Source organism: Euleptes europaea, chromosome 8 (assembly GCF_029931775.1).
Source record: "Euleptes europaea isolate rEulEur1 chromosome 8, rEulEur1.hap1, whole genome shotgun sequence".
Lineage (NCBI taxonomy): Eukaryota > Metazoa > Chordata > Lepidosauria > Squamata > Sphaerodactylidae > Euleptes > Euleptes europaea.
In genome coordinates, this window is record NC_079319.1 from 78,006,631 (window position 1) to 78,019,977 (window position 13,347).

Sequence of the window (13,347 nt, forward strand, 5' to 3'; positions counted from 1 at the left end):
CCTCTGGCCCGATTTTAGGTATTTCAGGGAATTTATTATTTCTAAATGTTTCTAAATTAAAATAAATTCTCTGGTTTACCCTCGATGGTCCCCAATCCAAAACATACTTAGAACATAATGGGTGGTTCTTTTTTTTAAGTCTAAGTTTACTGAAATTCATAGTGTACGTGTATTATTTATTTTCTTACTTCAGTTATATCCCACATTTCTCCCTAGTGGGGACCCAAAGCAGTTTACATTGTTCTCCTCTCCTTCATTGTATCCTCACAACAACCCTGTGGGGTAGGTTAGGCTGAGTGTGTATGGCTGGCCTAAGGTCACCCAGCAAGCTTCGATAGCAGAGTGGGGATTCAAACCTGGGTCTCCCAGATCTTAGTCTGACATGCTAACCACTATAGTATTTCTGGCAAGCCTAGTAGATCTCTTTTGTCATGTTGTGATAGAAAACACATGGTCATGATGTTTTGTAAATTGTGTTTCTGTTCTCCATGTACCACTTTATTTCTCCCTGCACAATTTGTGTCACTGACTGATGTTTAATTCTACCCATAAGCGACCACATCACTGCTACCGTGGCTGTTCATTTCTCTTGCTGATACAGGGTTGCCAGGTCCCCCCTGGCCAACAGCTGGGTTTGGGGAGTAGGGTTGCCAGATACAGGTTGGGCAACTGTTGGAGATTTGGAGATGGAGTCTGGGGAGAATAGGAACCTCAGTGAGCTACAATGCTATAGAGTCCCCCCTTCAAAGCATCCATTTCTCCAGGGGAACTGATCTCTGTAGTCTGGAGCAGTAATTCTGGGGGATCCCCAGGCCCCACCTGGAGGCTGACAGTCAATTTGAAGCACATGGTATCTCTTGGTTTGAAACTGGTGAATGAATTAAAATTAATGAATATTTCCCCAAGCATAGCAACCTTGCTGCCAAAATGGGACAAGTATTTGGATTACCAGCAGGAGATGTGTGCCTTGATAACAGGAAGGCACAAAAATTGCCCCTTCTAGGACTTTCTGCCTAAATTTCACCTGGATGAAATTTAACTGCATGCCCATATAAGAGTAGAGTTCCCAACCTCCAGGTGCTGGTATGAGATCTCCCACTATTACAACTGCTCTCCATGTGACAGAGATCAGTTCCCCTGGAGAAAATGGCCAATTTGGCAATTGGACTCTATGGCATTAAGTCCCTCTCCTCTCCAAACCCTACCCTCCTCAAGCTCCACCCCCAAAATCTCTAGGTATTTGCCAACCCGGAGTTGGCAGCCCTATGTAAGAACATGACAAGGCCAAAGCAAAGCAGTCTTAAGAGACCTTAATTTCAGTGGAAGAGAGTTAACAGTGGAAGAGAGCTTAATTCTCCACTGAAGTTAATGAGTTTAGAAGAGTATAATCTGTTTAGGACTGTAGTGTCTGTATCTGGGATACACAGAACTATGCAACTAATTCTACACATCCAAGGTGACTTCAGGACTGTTTTCCTCAAAAAGCAGCTCCTCCCACTTAGTGAACTATTATCACTGAAACTAAGGGAGCATTCAGCAGCACCTAATCATGTGGCATGGGGACTCCATTGTTCAAAGAACATGTCAGAAACAATACTGGGCATGCCTGAGATAGGGCTCTGAGCCCTATGGGTTGGGTCTAACCAGATTGTCAGCTGGTGAGAAATGGAGGACAGGGCCCTCTTGGATCACCAAAGAGGCTATGCGGGGCATAACGAGACCTGCTTGGAAAAAAAGGCCATGTGGGAGTCAACCTTGAGCCGGCTACCTGAAACCGACTTCCGTCGGGATCGAATTCCAAACTAGCTGTTTAGAAGCCACTACTAATGGGGTCATGGGAGTCATGTATTAGCTGCCTGCAGTGGTAAGGCTCACTGCAGATATGAAGAACACAGAAATAGTCACACTAAGTGAAGCCAGTGATTCTGCAACTGAAGTCAATCCCTCTTGGAAATGGCTGGTTCAAGGTGACTCTGTTGGAGTCAACAAAGTTGGGAAAAGAGCAGCAGGACAACGTTTGATGTAAATCCTTCCAGTGCCTTTCCTTTATTTCTTATCAAATGCAATTATTATCAAGCAACCTACCTTAGGTTCCAGGAACCTAAAATACTGGGATATCCACAAATCATGTGAATTACGTGTCAGTTTTGTCTGAGTTCTTGAATACCACTCATGTTTGTGAAAATAACTTTGACCTTTTCATTCCTTAAATAGACTTCACGGAATGTCAAATGGGATCCTACTTCAGCTGATCTAAAGGAGAAAGTAGATCCCAAGATTTGGAAGAAATGCTGGTGGAGTCAATAGTATTTATACTTTAACGCTTCACTGATTATTGGTGACATCCTGGTAATCCATATTATCAGAGGCAAAAAAGGAGAAGGAATCAATTTCATTTAAAGAAATTACTTGTATACATACAAAATAATCGCTGTTATCTGTGTGTCTCTTTCTGCTTATCCCCCCCCCCCGCCATCACACACCATGGCTGCTAGGTATGAGGCCATATTTCATGGCTACACTCCAATTGCTCATGGTGCTGTAAGCAAGAATGTTGACAAAGGAAGAAATCCTGCAGCTAGGCTGATTTCTTTGTTTGCAAGTGGGCAGCTTGTGGAGAGTTTGCTTTACACTGATTGTATTTACTCTTTTTGTTGTTGTTGCAACATTGGGCAAGGTTTTTGGAGAGGTGAGATAGAAATAATTATTTTAAAAAGAGGAAAAATAGTTTTTTCAAGAGGGAGTGGTGATTTCTGCCAGTTTCCCTTCACCTCCCGCAGCAGCTCGCTGAGTCTCCTGAAAATTTGTTCCAACAAATACACATAAGCAGTATAATGGGGGGGTCTTAGGGTTGCCATCTCCAGGTTTGGAAATACCTGGAGATTTGAGGGTAGAGCCTGGGTGGGATTTAGGGAGAGGAGGGAACTCGGTAGGGTATAATGCCGTACAGTTCACCTTCAAAAGCAGCCATTTTATCTAGGAGAAGTGGAATAAATGTTTTAGATAAATAAATAGTAAATAAGTGATCTATGTGGTCTGGAGATCAGTTGTAACTCTGGGAGATCTCCAGCCCCCACCTTGAGGTGGGGCAATCCTATGGGGTCTGTAGTGCTGCCCTTAAGTTGTCAGAATGTGGTTGGATAGAGGCCAATAAGTGAACAATCAGTTTAGTTGGGGAAAGCATCACAGGGACAGGAAGGGCTATGTGTTGTTGACAGGAAAGGTAACAGGGTTTGATGCCAGGACACTTGACACTTGAAAGACCAATAGGGGAGCTCAGAATGTGAAGGAAACCAAAAGAAACAGAGTAAGACATGAACTGAGGAATGGGGATTAAATGTAAGGCTGGTTACAGCAACTGAAAGCGTGGAGGGAAGTGAACTGGATGAGTCAAGGAACTATGGGAAGGAGGAGGCCGATGTGTAAAAACCTAACATAAGGCCTAGGATCAGCAAGTGCTGTTTGCTGTGGTGGCAAAAAAGCAGTGGGCTACTAGCCAAAGAAGGAGTTGGACAAAGAGCTGACGATGGGTTTTAACCAGAGAAGTGGTTGGTTAGATTTCCTGGAAGCGTAGATTGTGATAACAAGATGATCAGAACAGTACCATTGGTTTGGATCCCCGCCCCCCCACGCATACATGCCACATGATGCTTTGCCTGAGCAATTGTGTTGCCATGCATTTCCAAAGGGAGGAAAAATCAGAAACTGCATGAGAGAGAGAGGGAGAGCACTCTGCATTTCATTCTAGAAAATAACTACCAATTATAATTACTCACCATGTTTCCTGGCTCAGAAGAGAAGCAGGGTTGCTCCAAGCTACCCAGCACATTTTGTCGTGATTAGAAAATACTCCACACCTTTTTTCCCCCTCCAGAGCAGTGAAAAGACATAAGAATAATTTCAAATGCAAATGAAATTGGGGAGGTAGCAGGAAAGGAACAGATAAGCTAGTAAAATTAAGCTTCTTCAGTGTTCTTAAATTAGAAAGCTCAGGTTTTCTGGGGGGAAAGGAGCTCCTTTCAGACCTCTGCAAAGGGGGTTTCGGTTCATCTTCATATGTAACAACATATTCATTACTTTTTTTCTTCACAATTCTTTTATTTTGAGACTTGAAGTGACAATTAGATGTGACTTGCTGAGATTTAGAGGCATTTTTTAGCACTGCTTCACTTCGCTTCATGGTGTACGGGGAGCAAAAGGCCATCATATTGGTAAGTACCTTTCCTCCATAAATGCAGCCCATCTTTTAAAAATCTGTATTCGATTGTACCTAATCCTTGTTTGAATGCATCTATTAGCACAGCTGTATGTTTTATGTTCTGTCTTGGAGAGATTCTCTTGTAAATACTTTGAAGCTCTTAATGGCTATATTTCCAAAATCTAGAAAGAGGATTTCACTATGTGAAGAACTTAACCTTTGTGCTCACCGGGTAAAACACTCAGCATGTTTCTATATAGTACAAAAAAAACCCCACAGTAGCCTAAACCCACCGACACGAGATCCTGATAAGAACAAACTTGGCCACTGAAGCATCTTATTGCATTATTCATCACATTGCATTTACTGAAAGATAACTTTATAGCCCCATTACTCTTGTGGTAAAGAGTCAAAGGGAGGGGGTGCAGGTTGGTCAAAGTAAATTATTAGACAAGACAAAAGGGATTAAGTTAATCATTGCAGCATGTTTTTGGCAACTCTGAGTACAGACAAAGGCAAAAAGAGAGAGGGGGAGACCTGGCTAGGAGCAGATGAAATATATTCATAAAGCAATTGTATATATTTGTATTCCTTGTGGAAGTTTGATTACAATCGAGGAATGGTGGTCTGTTTATCCAGAGTGAGTGGGTGTACTTAAGAGGGTAGTGTCACCTTCTGTTGCTTAGTAACATCTCCTGGCCATTCGGATATCAGATAAAAGAAGTCCACCTGGTGTTATACATTATTCATCTGAGTTCCAATCAAACAATCAAAATTATTTGCTTCCACTGGGGGGGACGTTTAGTCATTGCCAAAGCCTCTCACTGGAAACTGCTGGACTCTCTGCCACTGGCAAGCCGCACTGGGTGTTTCTGCAGTAAGTATTGTTTGGTGCGCTGTGGGTGCTTCAGGAAACCAGCTCTGAAGACCTATGGACGTTTTTGACAAGCCTGTTAATATCCTAACAGTCTGTGCTTGCTGATTACCAATAGGAATGGATTATATGCTTTTAGGGAATTGTAATAAGACAAGGCAGGAATTCAATGAGGGAGGCTCTTTTAAGGGAAGCTAAAAATGGGAAAGAATTCCTTTAAAAAGCAAGGCAACTTAGTGGTGTTTTATTAGCATTTTCTTCCCCCAGTGGTATGAAACATGCTGTAAAACGCAGGTATGCGTATAGGTATTGGTGTATGCTGAATTCTAAATATACAGCGTAACTGTCTGAAAGGGAAGGAAATTCAGGGAACCGTGGACGACAAGCTAGATCATCATTGGTGATGTACATTCCAAATGTATACATTGTATTGCATGCCTGTTTCTGGTTTTGTGATCCTTGCATTATATGGCTTCGGGACAGCGCTTGCACCAAAATCTGACACAAAGAATGTCAACTTTTGGTAATTTGCCACTGGTGATAACCTTCTTTACAAAGAGAGCTTGTATTCGTGGTGCCATCAAATAGTCGTTTTCTTTTTCAGTGAGCTGACTCACCTCTAGCGCAACATGATTGAATACTGTCACTCGGTGAAAAAGGAATCCTTGTACTGTGCCATAAAGCTGTCATTTATTAGCATTTGTGCCTAAGGGGTTGTCAAACTGCATACAGGTCTAGTGTGATAAGCATACCAAAGCTTAAGTTTTAAAAAGAAAGTAGGATGCAACAGTTGGCTAAAGGTCTACTGAGAGAAGCAAAAATCAAAATTTTCCATATTCATAGGGTTTCGTAGTGGAAAAATATGAAACCCTGGGATTATAAGGGGTTAGGTATAAGATTTCTACACAATATGTAGGTTTTCTCTCCTTTTTTCCCCAGGAAATTGACTGTACCAACTTGAAGAAAACAGAGGTATTAGCATTGAAATCCCTCCAAGATGGACAGTCCTTTCAAGATGGACTACCTGTTAGATGTCGATGCTGCATACCGACTGTTCTACAGTCAAGGAGCGCAAGGTAATGTAAATGGCAGCTGGGGGAAATTATGTTGATATACACAAGGAAAAGTGACAGAGTGATAAATGAAAACTCCTTTTTGTAGTAGGACCTCAGAACTGGAGAGGTACAGGCTAAGTGTTATTAGTTATGTAGCATTATAAATAATCAATTCCCCCCCTTAAAGCAATGGATTGTGGTAACATGTTATATGGACATAGAAGTGTAATTGCTCCTAGGACAAATTCCAAAAAATGAAAGTCATACAATACTTTTTATTAAGACCAACCAAATTATCACAAAAGAGTGTTCAGTGTTTCCGTTTTTCCAGAACTCTTCGTTGGGCTGAATGCATAATACAAAAGAAAAGTGCAAAGGGTCTCATCATCCTATCCAATTTTAGTCTACAGCACATCCTGTCTTCCATTTTAATACTACAACTGCAGACTTAGAGCTTTGCCATCGCTCCCTGAGGCAATTCTCCCAAACCCACTTTTTTGTTGTTCTTTATACTGAATATCCAACATGATGAAGAAAACTCAAAAGCTTCTGCAGTGTTTTGTGATCTATTGGTTGATGCTAATAAAAGTTCTTACACATCTTGATTCGTTGGCCAAGATTTTTCGTTGGAATGCTGAAAGCTTGCTGGGGGTAAAGGGAAGATGATTGGGGAAGGCACTGGCAAACCACCCCGTAAACAGTCTGCCTTGGAAACGTCGAGATGTGACGTCACCACATGGGTCAGGATGAATGACCTGGTGTTTGCACAGGGGACCTTTACCTTTACGCCATCTAGCAGTTCTATGGGGACTTCCCAGACATCATGGGTTATAGATTCAAAGGATAGCCTTGATTGCCAAATGAATAACATTACAGCACCGGAAGTGTTTAGGTCAGTGATATGTTAGATCATTGTATAACGGAGAGAATTGAATAGAACAGATGAACAGCTCCTGAGACCTTCACCCCCATCTGGCAAGATTTCTTGTATCCCTTTGAGCACTGATGCTTTACTTTCTCCCCTACCTGTTTAGGTAGATCCATATTGCTGCCTCCTAACCTCCCTGCCCTATTCTCACCTTCCCCTTTTTCTTTAAATCTCTACTCTCAAGCTGCCTATGTGTGCAGCGCTTTCTTTCTCTTTTCTTCTCTTCTTGATGGTCTTGGTTGGGGATGAGGGTGAGGGAGGATGGATGGTAGTGGTTTGGTTATCATTTTATTTACTGCCCTATGTAGAAAACAATAAAATCTTAATAGGAAATTTTTTAAAAAAACCTATAACCAAAATACCCAACCTTAAATCCAGAAACCTAACCAGTATACAAGCCAAGTGTTGGGACATTATTTGAGAACCAGTATCACAGCAACATACTCAACATGAAAGCAAGGAAGAACCCCCCCCCCCAAACCTCCACTGGCTGTGGAGTGGCCAGCATGGGGCTGGCGATTGGTGGGACACTGACCTCTCAGGGGGGACCTTGCTAGCAGTGGAATGACATCACTTCTAGTGCAACTAGAAGTTATGTCATCTTGCCACCAACAATGCTTGAGGGGCTTGTGTCATTTACGACTCTTCTGGTTGAGCTTTTTCATATGCTTCAGAGGAAACTGCAGAGTGCTTTCACAGCTAAAAAAAAAATCTGCATATCTATTCCATCCTGTTGCAGAAATCTGTGTTGCTGGAAGGAATGATATTGGGAATTCCCTCTTAGATCTTAGGAAAAGAGGAGGGACACCCATTTACAGAGGCTGCGGTTTATGTTTATTTGGCGAATCAGATTCTATTTTACTATTCTATTATCATGGTGAAGCTTTTGGTTGAAATATACAGCAGTTGCAAAGAAGAAACTATAATGTGACATTCTTTTTTTCCAGTCTGAATAATCTGTAGAATTTGGTTTCTTGCTGTTCAAACTGCAAGTCTGAGGAAAAAGAAATTTTACATAAAGCAGAAGAAAGAATAAGTCAGAATGTAAAAAAAACATTTCCTTCACTATACAAATCGCTATGCTGAGCATGTGCAGCAAATCCTAGTCTTTCTGACAGATATTCTTAGAAAGGAATGAGTTGACCCATACAGTCTCAGTTTTTTGCCTGACCATCCCAATCCTTTATCATTATTTTGTCAAATAAGTCTTTTAGCCAAAATTGGCTAAATTATTTCAGCCAATTTTGCCCAGAGATGTTGTGGGGTTGAATCAAATGTTGCACGAAGGTCCATAAATGCTGCATAAAGATGACCATTACGGGAAGAGGAATATTTGTCTGCTAGATAGTGCAATACTAGACAGTGGTCAGGGGCTTACACACCTCTTCTAAAACCCGCTTGTTCAGGATGTAATATAGAATCTGATTCTATCCAGTTCAAAAACTTGTGATAGAGGAAAGTGGTATATACCTTACCTATTGTTGAGAGCCAGCTTATTGGCTGGTAATTGGCCGGGTCAGTCTTAGCCCCTTTTACGTATAGTGACTAGTACTATTGCATGTATTCAAACTGGCAGAATCATTCCTGAAACACTGACTTACGTAAAAAGGGAAGCCAACAAATTGCTCCATCGTGAAAGATTAACCTTACCTGAATGCATCTTTTTGATTAAGAAACCTATTGCCTCCAGAGAAATGAGGGGCCATATATCAATTTAAGGAGATTCTATCAATACCCTCTCTACATTCAATCCAGGGATCTTAAAAAAAAAAAAAAACAGCCGCAAAGTATTGCTCCCAAATTGTGGGAGCAATACGTGATGGTATATTAGACACTGCTAGGCCATTATTAGCCAGATTCCAGAACGTCTGCGTCTCATTGTTATTAATGGCAGAGATAAGAAGCCTCTATTCCTTACATGGAGCATATCCCTGTTTATGTTTTATCAGAAGTCTAAAAACATATTTCAATGAAATAAGGTCTGCCAAGTGAACAAATGAGATGGTACATTTAAAAAGATGATGCTTAACTCTAATTTTCCTAAGATACTGTCTACACTCACTGTCAAACCAGGCATTTTGTCTTGCAGTACTAGAGGACCCTGCAAGGGGGAGATGGGATTCCCCCCCACCCCCAGGAGGGAGAGATAGCATTCCCCCATGCGAGTTTTGAGGGGCCCCACTTGGCAAGCCGGTGAGAGAGTGGGGCTGGGGGGGAGGAGGCCTGAAACCACGATGGCGGGGGAGGGGATTCCCCCCTTCGAGGGGGAGATCAGATTCCCCCCTGCAAGTTTTGCAGGGCCCCACTTGAACTGTGTAATACATACAAACAGTGCAATAAAACTGGATTGTACAGTTAAACAGCAAAGACATAAAAGCTGTATAATAAATTGAATACATGGGATTACACAAATTTCAGTTTGCAAAAACTTATTTTTGCAGGAAAATGCTGAATCCAAAGACCATTTGTCAGTATTGGATTCATATTGAATTCACTGTTAGTATTATCCTCTGTCTTAACTGGAAAATATCTCAGTGACACCAGATTCAAAACAAGTATGTTCATTTCTAATTTCACTGACTTTGCTCCTCGGTGCATTTCTTCAGTTAAGTCTCTCTTTGCACCAGCAGGTGGCACAGTGAATGAAATGCCTCCGGTTTGTGTAAATTTGTACTAAACCTGAGCAAGGATTAAAGTGATTTTAGTCATTTAAACATCAGATGTTAAACCCAGTCAGCTGATTAAAATAGATAATTTGAGGATGTTTAAGGCCATCTGTCGGGAGTGCTTTGCTTGTGGGATCCTGCATGGTGGAGGGAGGGTTGGGGTCACTGGGGATGTGGGGGGAGGTAGTTGTTAATTTCCTGCATTGTGCAGGGGGTTGGACTAGATGACCCTGGTGGTCCCTTCCAACTCTATGATTCTATGAAAATAAGGGTCTGCCATAATACAGATGTCACTTATTTTCATATGAACCACTATCTAGAACAATCACAAAGTTTTGGACTTTGTCACTGCACAACAGAGAGTCAGTGGGCCCTACCCCAATAACCATGTGTGGAAGGGCCTGGAAGGGAATCTAAAGATGAAGGGAACTTGCATGTTGTTACATATTCAAATAAGCTTGAATATATCACTCAGTTCTGTTTAGAACTGCAATAAATTATTTAGTAGATCGCTTAGTTCTCTTCAGAATGCAAAAATTATTACAAATAAATAGGGTTGCCAGCCTCCAGGTACTAGCTGGAGATATCCTGCTATCACAACTGATCTCCAGCCAACAGAGCTGGAGAAAATTCACCTGGAGAAAATGCCGCTTTGGCAACTGGACTCTATGGCATTGAAGTCCCTCCCCTCCCCAAACCCTGCCCTTCTCAGGCTCCGCCCCAAAACCTCCCGCCGGTGAATAAGAGGGACCTGGCAACCCTACAAATAAAAATAAAGCAATTTACATCATGTGCTGTTTCACAGGCACATGCTTGGCACAGGAGCAGTGGGACAGAAGACTGGGGTCATTCAAGTTGGAGCGTAGTGGCAGTCTGAGCTTTGAATGATACTCTTCTCGTGCCATACCTCGGCTCATGTGCATAGCAAGCATCAGTTTTTCTTTCTGAATATATGGCCCTCTGGCATCATCACAAGTGTGCAAGCCACTGGGTTACATGCTCTTAATTCTGGCCCTGGCCTTGCCAGTGACCCATGGACAGTGAAGAAACTCTCTTTGGTGGCTACAACACCAGCCCTTCCCTGCAGTCCCATTTCACATCATGTCATACTTCTTTGTGGAACGACATGAAGCCAATTTATCTCTGTGTCTATAGAGTTTCACTGGGTCATGAAATGCATCCCACTCTCTTAGGATGCAAGCCAACAAAAACAAAAGGAAATAGCGAATGAAATACGTGAAATATATAGAAGCAACAGGTTAAAAAAACACACTAAAATAACACAAAATTGTTAACATCATAAAAGCATAAAATCTAAAATCATCAATAGAACCACAACACAGTAGAGATAACACCAGCATTTCAAGATATAAAGCGCAACTACCCAAAGGCTTGGGAAATCCTTTTCCTTGGCAAAAATAAATAATAATACCAGATTTAGATGTGGGTAAATTGTTGTGGAAAGTTACCAACAGTCTTGACAGTACAACCAGACAAGACCCTGTCCCTGCTGTTCACCCATCTCACTTCTGAAAGTCAGGGTGAACATAGCGGCGTTGCTGAGGATGATCTTAGCTGGTGGACCACTTGCATGGGAGGAGGCGATCCTTCAAATGGCAACGTCTCAATCCTTCCAGAGCTTTATAGGTAATGACCAGTACTTTGACGCAATGCAAAGGGCAGGTGTGTTCTCTCCCTCTTACTCTTTATTTCCCAGTGGCATCTCCCACATTTACCAACACACACAAAACACTTAACATTTATCGCCCCAAGGACATGAACCAGGATGCTTCTCGTTGATGACTTGTTCATATTGTAATTCTGCTGAAAAATGTTGGCTTCAATAGCTATGGGCCGTGTGGACTGAAGAAGAAATCGAAATAGGAACCATCAGCCAGCATTCCTGTCTTTGTACTGAAGATTTGTATTGAAGAATTATTTGTTTGTGTTGAAGAACTCTTTGTAATTTGGCTGTGTGACTCGGAGTAGTTTTGTTAGGAATCATCACTTACTGTAAATTCATTTCTTGAAGTGTGACTTTGTAAATAGCTGTTAAGTATTTTCACACATTATTGGGGCACTGAGTAATTATCTGTCATATTGTGACACAAATATATTTATTTTTGTATTTCACTTTTCATAAATTCTATACACATTTTTTACAAAATTCTTTTTTTCTTTGAATTCTTGTTGCTGACCTCTGGTACTGTGTACCTTTGCTTTTCTGACATTCTGAGGTCTTCCTTTCCCTGTTTTCTCTTTGTCGCAAGGCAGCAGCCAATGAAGATCTTTCTCTTTTTTTGCTGTCAAGTCACAGCTGACTTATGGCAACCCCACAGGGTTTTCAAGGCAAGAGAATAACAGAGGTGGTTTGCCATTGCCTTGCCTCCGCATCATGCCCCTGGTATTCCTTAAAGGTCTCCTGTCCAAATACCAGCCAGGGTCAGAGCTGAGAGTATGTGCCTGGCCCAAGGTCACCCGGCAAGTTTCCATGGTATGAATGAGGATTTGAACCTGGGTTTCCAAGGTCCTAATACAACACTTTAACCACTATACCACACTAGCTCTTGAAGATCTTTTAGAGCTGGCAAAATATGGGACGTGTAGTACATGCCTACAAGTACTTTTGGTGCTTTGTTTTGACCCAATTGAACCGTCTGACTGGTCTTCAAAGGTATATCCATACAGAGTATTGTAGTACGTTCTGCAAAGATGCAGTGCACAGTAGCCAGATCACCGGCACAGCAACTTCACCAGGCTACCTTTGAGTTTGGTGCCTCCATCCCAAGACCTGTAAGTAACAGCCCCATCTCAAATATGCTGGCTCCTTATTGTCAACCAACAGCATTTCAGACTTATCTGGACCAATGAGAATTAGTTCCAACTAAAAATGTTCAGGATGCCACCATGGAGATATTTTCAAAAACGGATCCTTTGTGTGCTTATGGTACACACTGATACATTATGTGCCTACCCACTTCTTAGTAAGCCTTGCTGAAACAGCTTGATATTCCTTTGTTAGTAACAATTCTTTTGCACAGGCTAAGAGAGTTGCCAATAAGTCTTGAATGACCTTAGAAATCTCAAATGTTTCTATGACACATTTTGAGAATAAATTGCTTCCACAGCTAAATGTCTACAGGCCACTGTTGTGTATTGTCAATATATTGACCATGTTTTCACAAAGAGGGTGGCAAATCAAGAGGAACTGGAATCCTAGACTGGGTCAATTCTAAACATAAAATACTTTGGATTTTTTAAAAAGAAAATGTTCCCTAAACTTGTTTGTGTGTATATGTGAGTCTGTTTGTCGAACCTTCCCTCTCTCTCCCGTTTTGTGTTTCTTTGTGTGGTAGTCTTTTCTTTTTGTATTATTTACATGTATACTTTTTCAAGCCCTGACCTGGATGGCCCAGGCTAGCCTGATCTTGTCAGATCTCAGAAGCTAAGCAGGGTCAGCCCTGGTTAGTATTTGGATGGGAGACCACCAAGGAATACCAGGGTTGCTGTGCAGAGGAAGGCACTGGCAAACCACCTCTGTTAGTCTCTTGCCATGAAAACCCCAAAAGGGGTCGCCATAAGTCGGCTGCGACTTGAAGGCACTTTACACACACACACACACACAC

The 13,347-nt window shown here is 41.8% G+C and overlaps 1 protein-coding gene across 2 annotated transcripts in view; it reads left to right on the forward strand.

Annotated features, from left to right (window-relative positions):
• Positions 1 to 6,080: 6,080 nt before the first annotated feature.
• PHACTR1 (phosphatase and actin regulator 1) overlaps positions 6,081 to 13,347 on the forward strand; it is a 373,767-nt gene continuing 366,500 nt past the window's right edge. For both annotated transcript variants that reach the window (XM_056854193.1, XM_056854194.1), the window contains exon 1: positions 6,081 to 6,148. In XM_056854193.1, the coding sequence (XP_056710171.1) occupies positions 6,088 to 6,148 (61 nt within the window). In that variant the 5' untranslated portion in view covers positions 6,081 to 6,087. The remainder of the gene's footprint in view (positions 6,149 to 13,347) is intronic.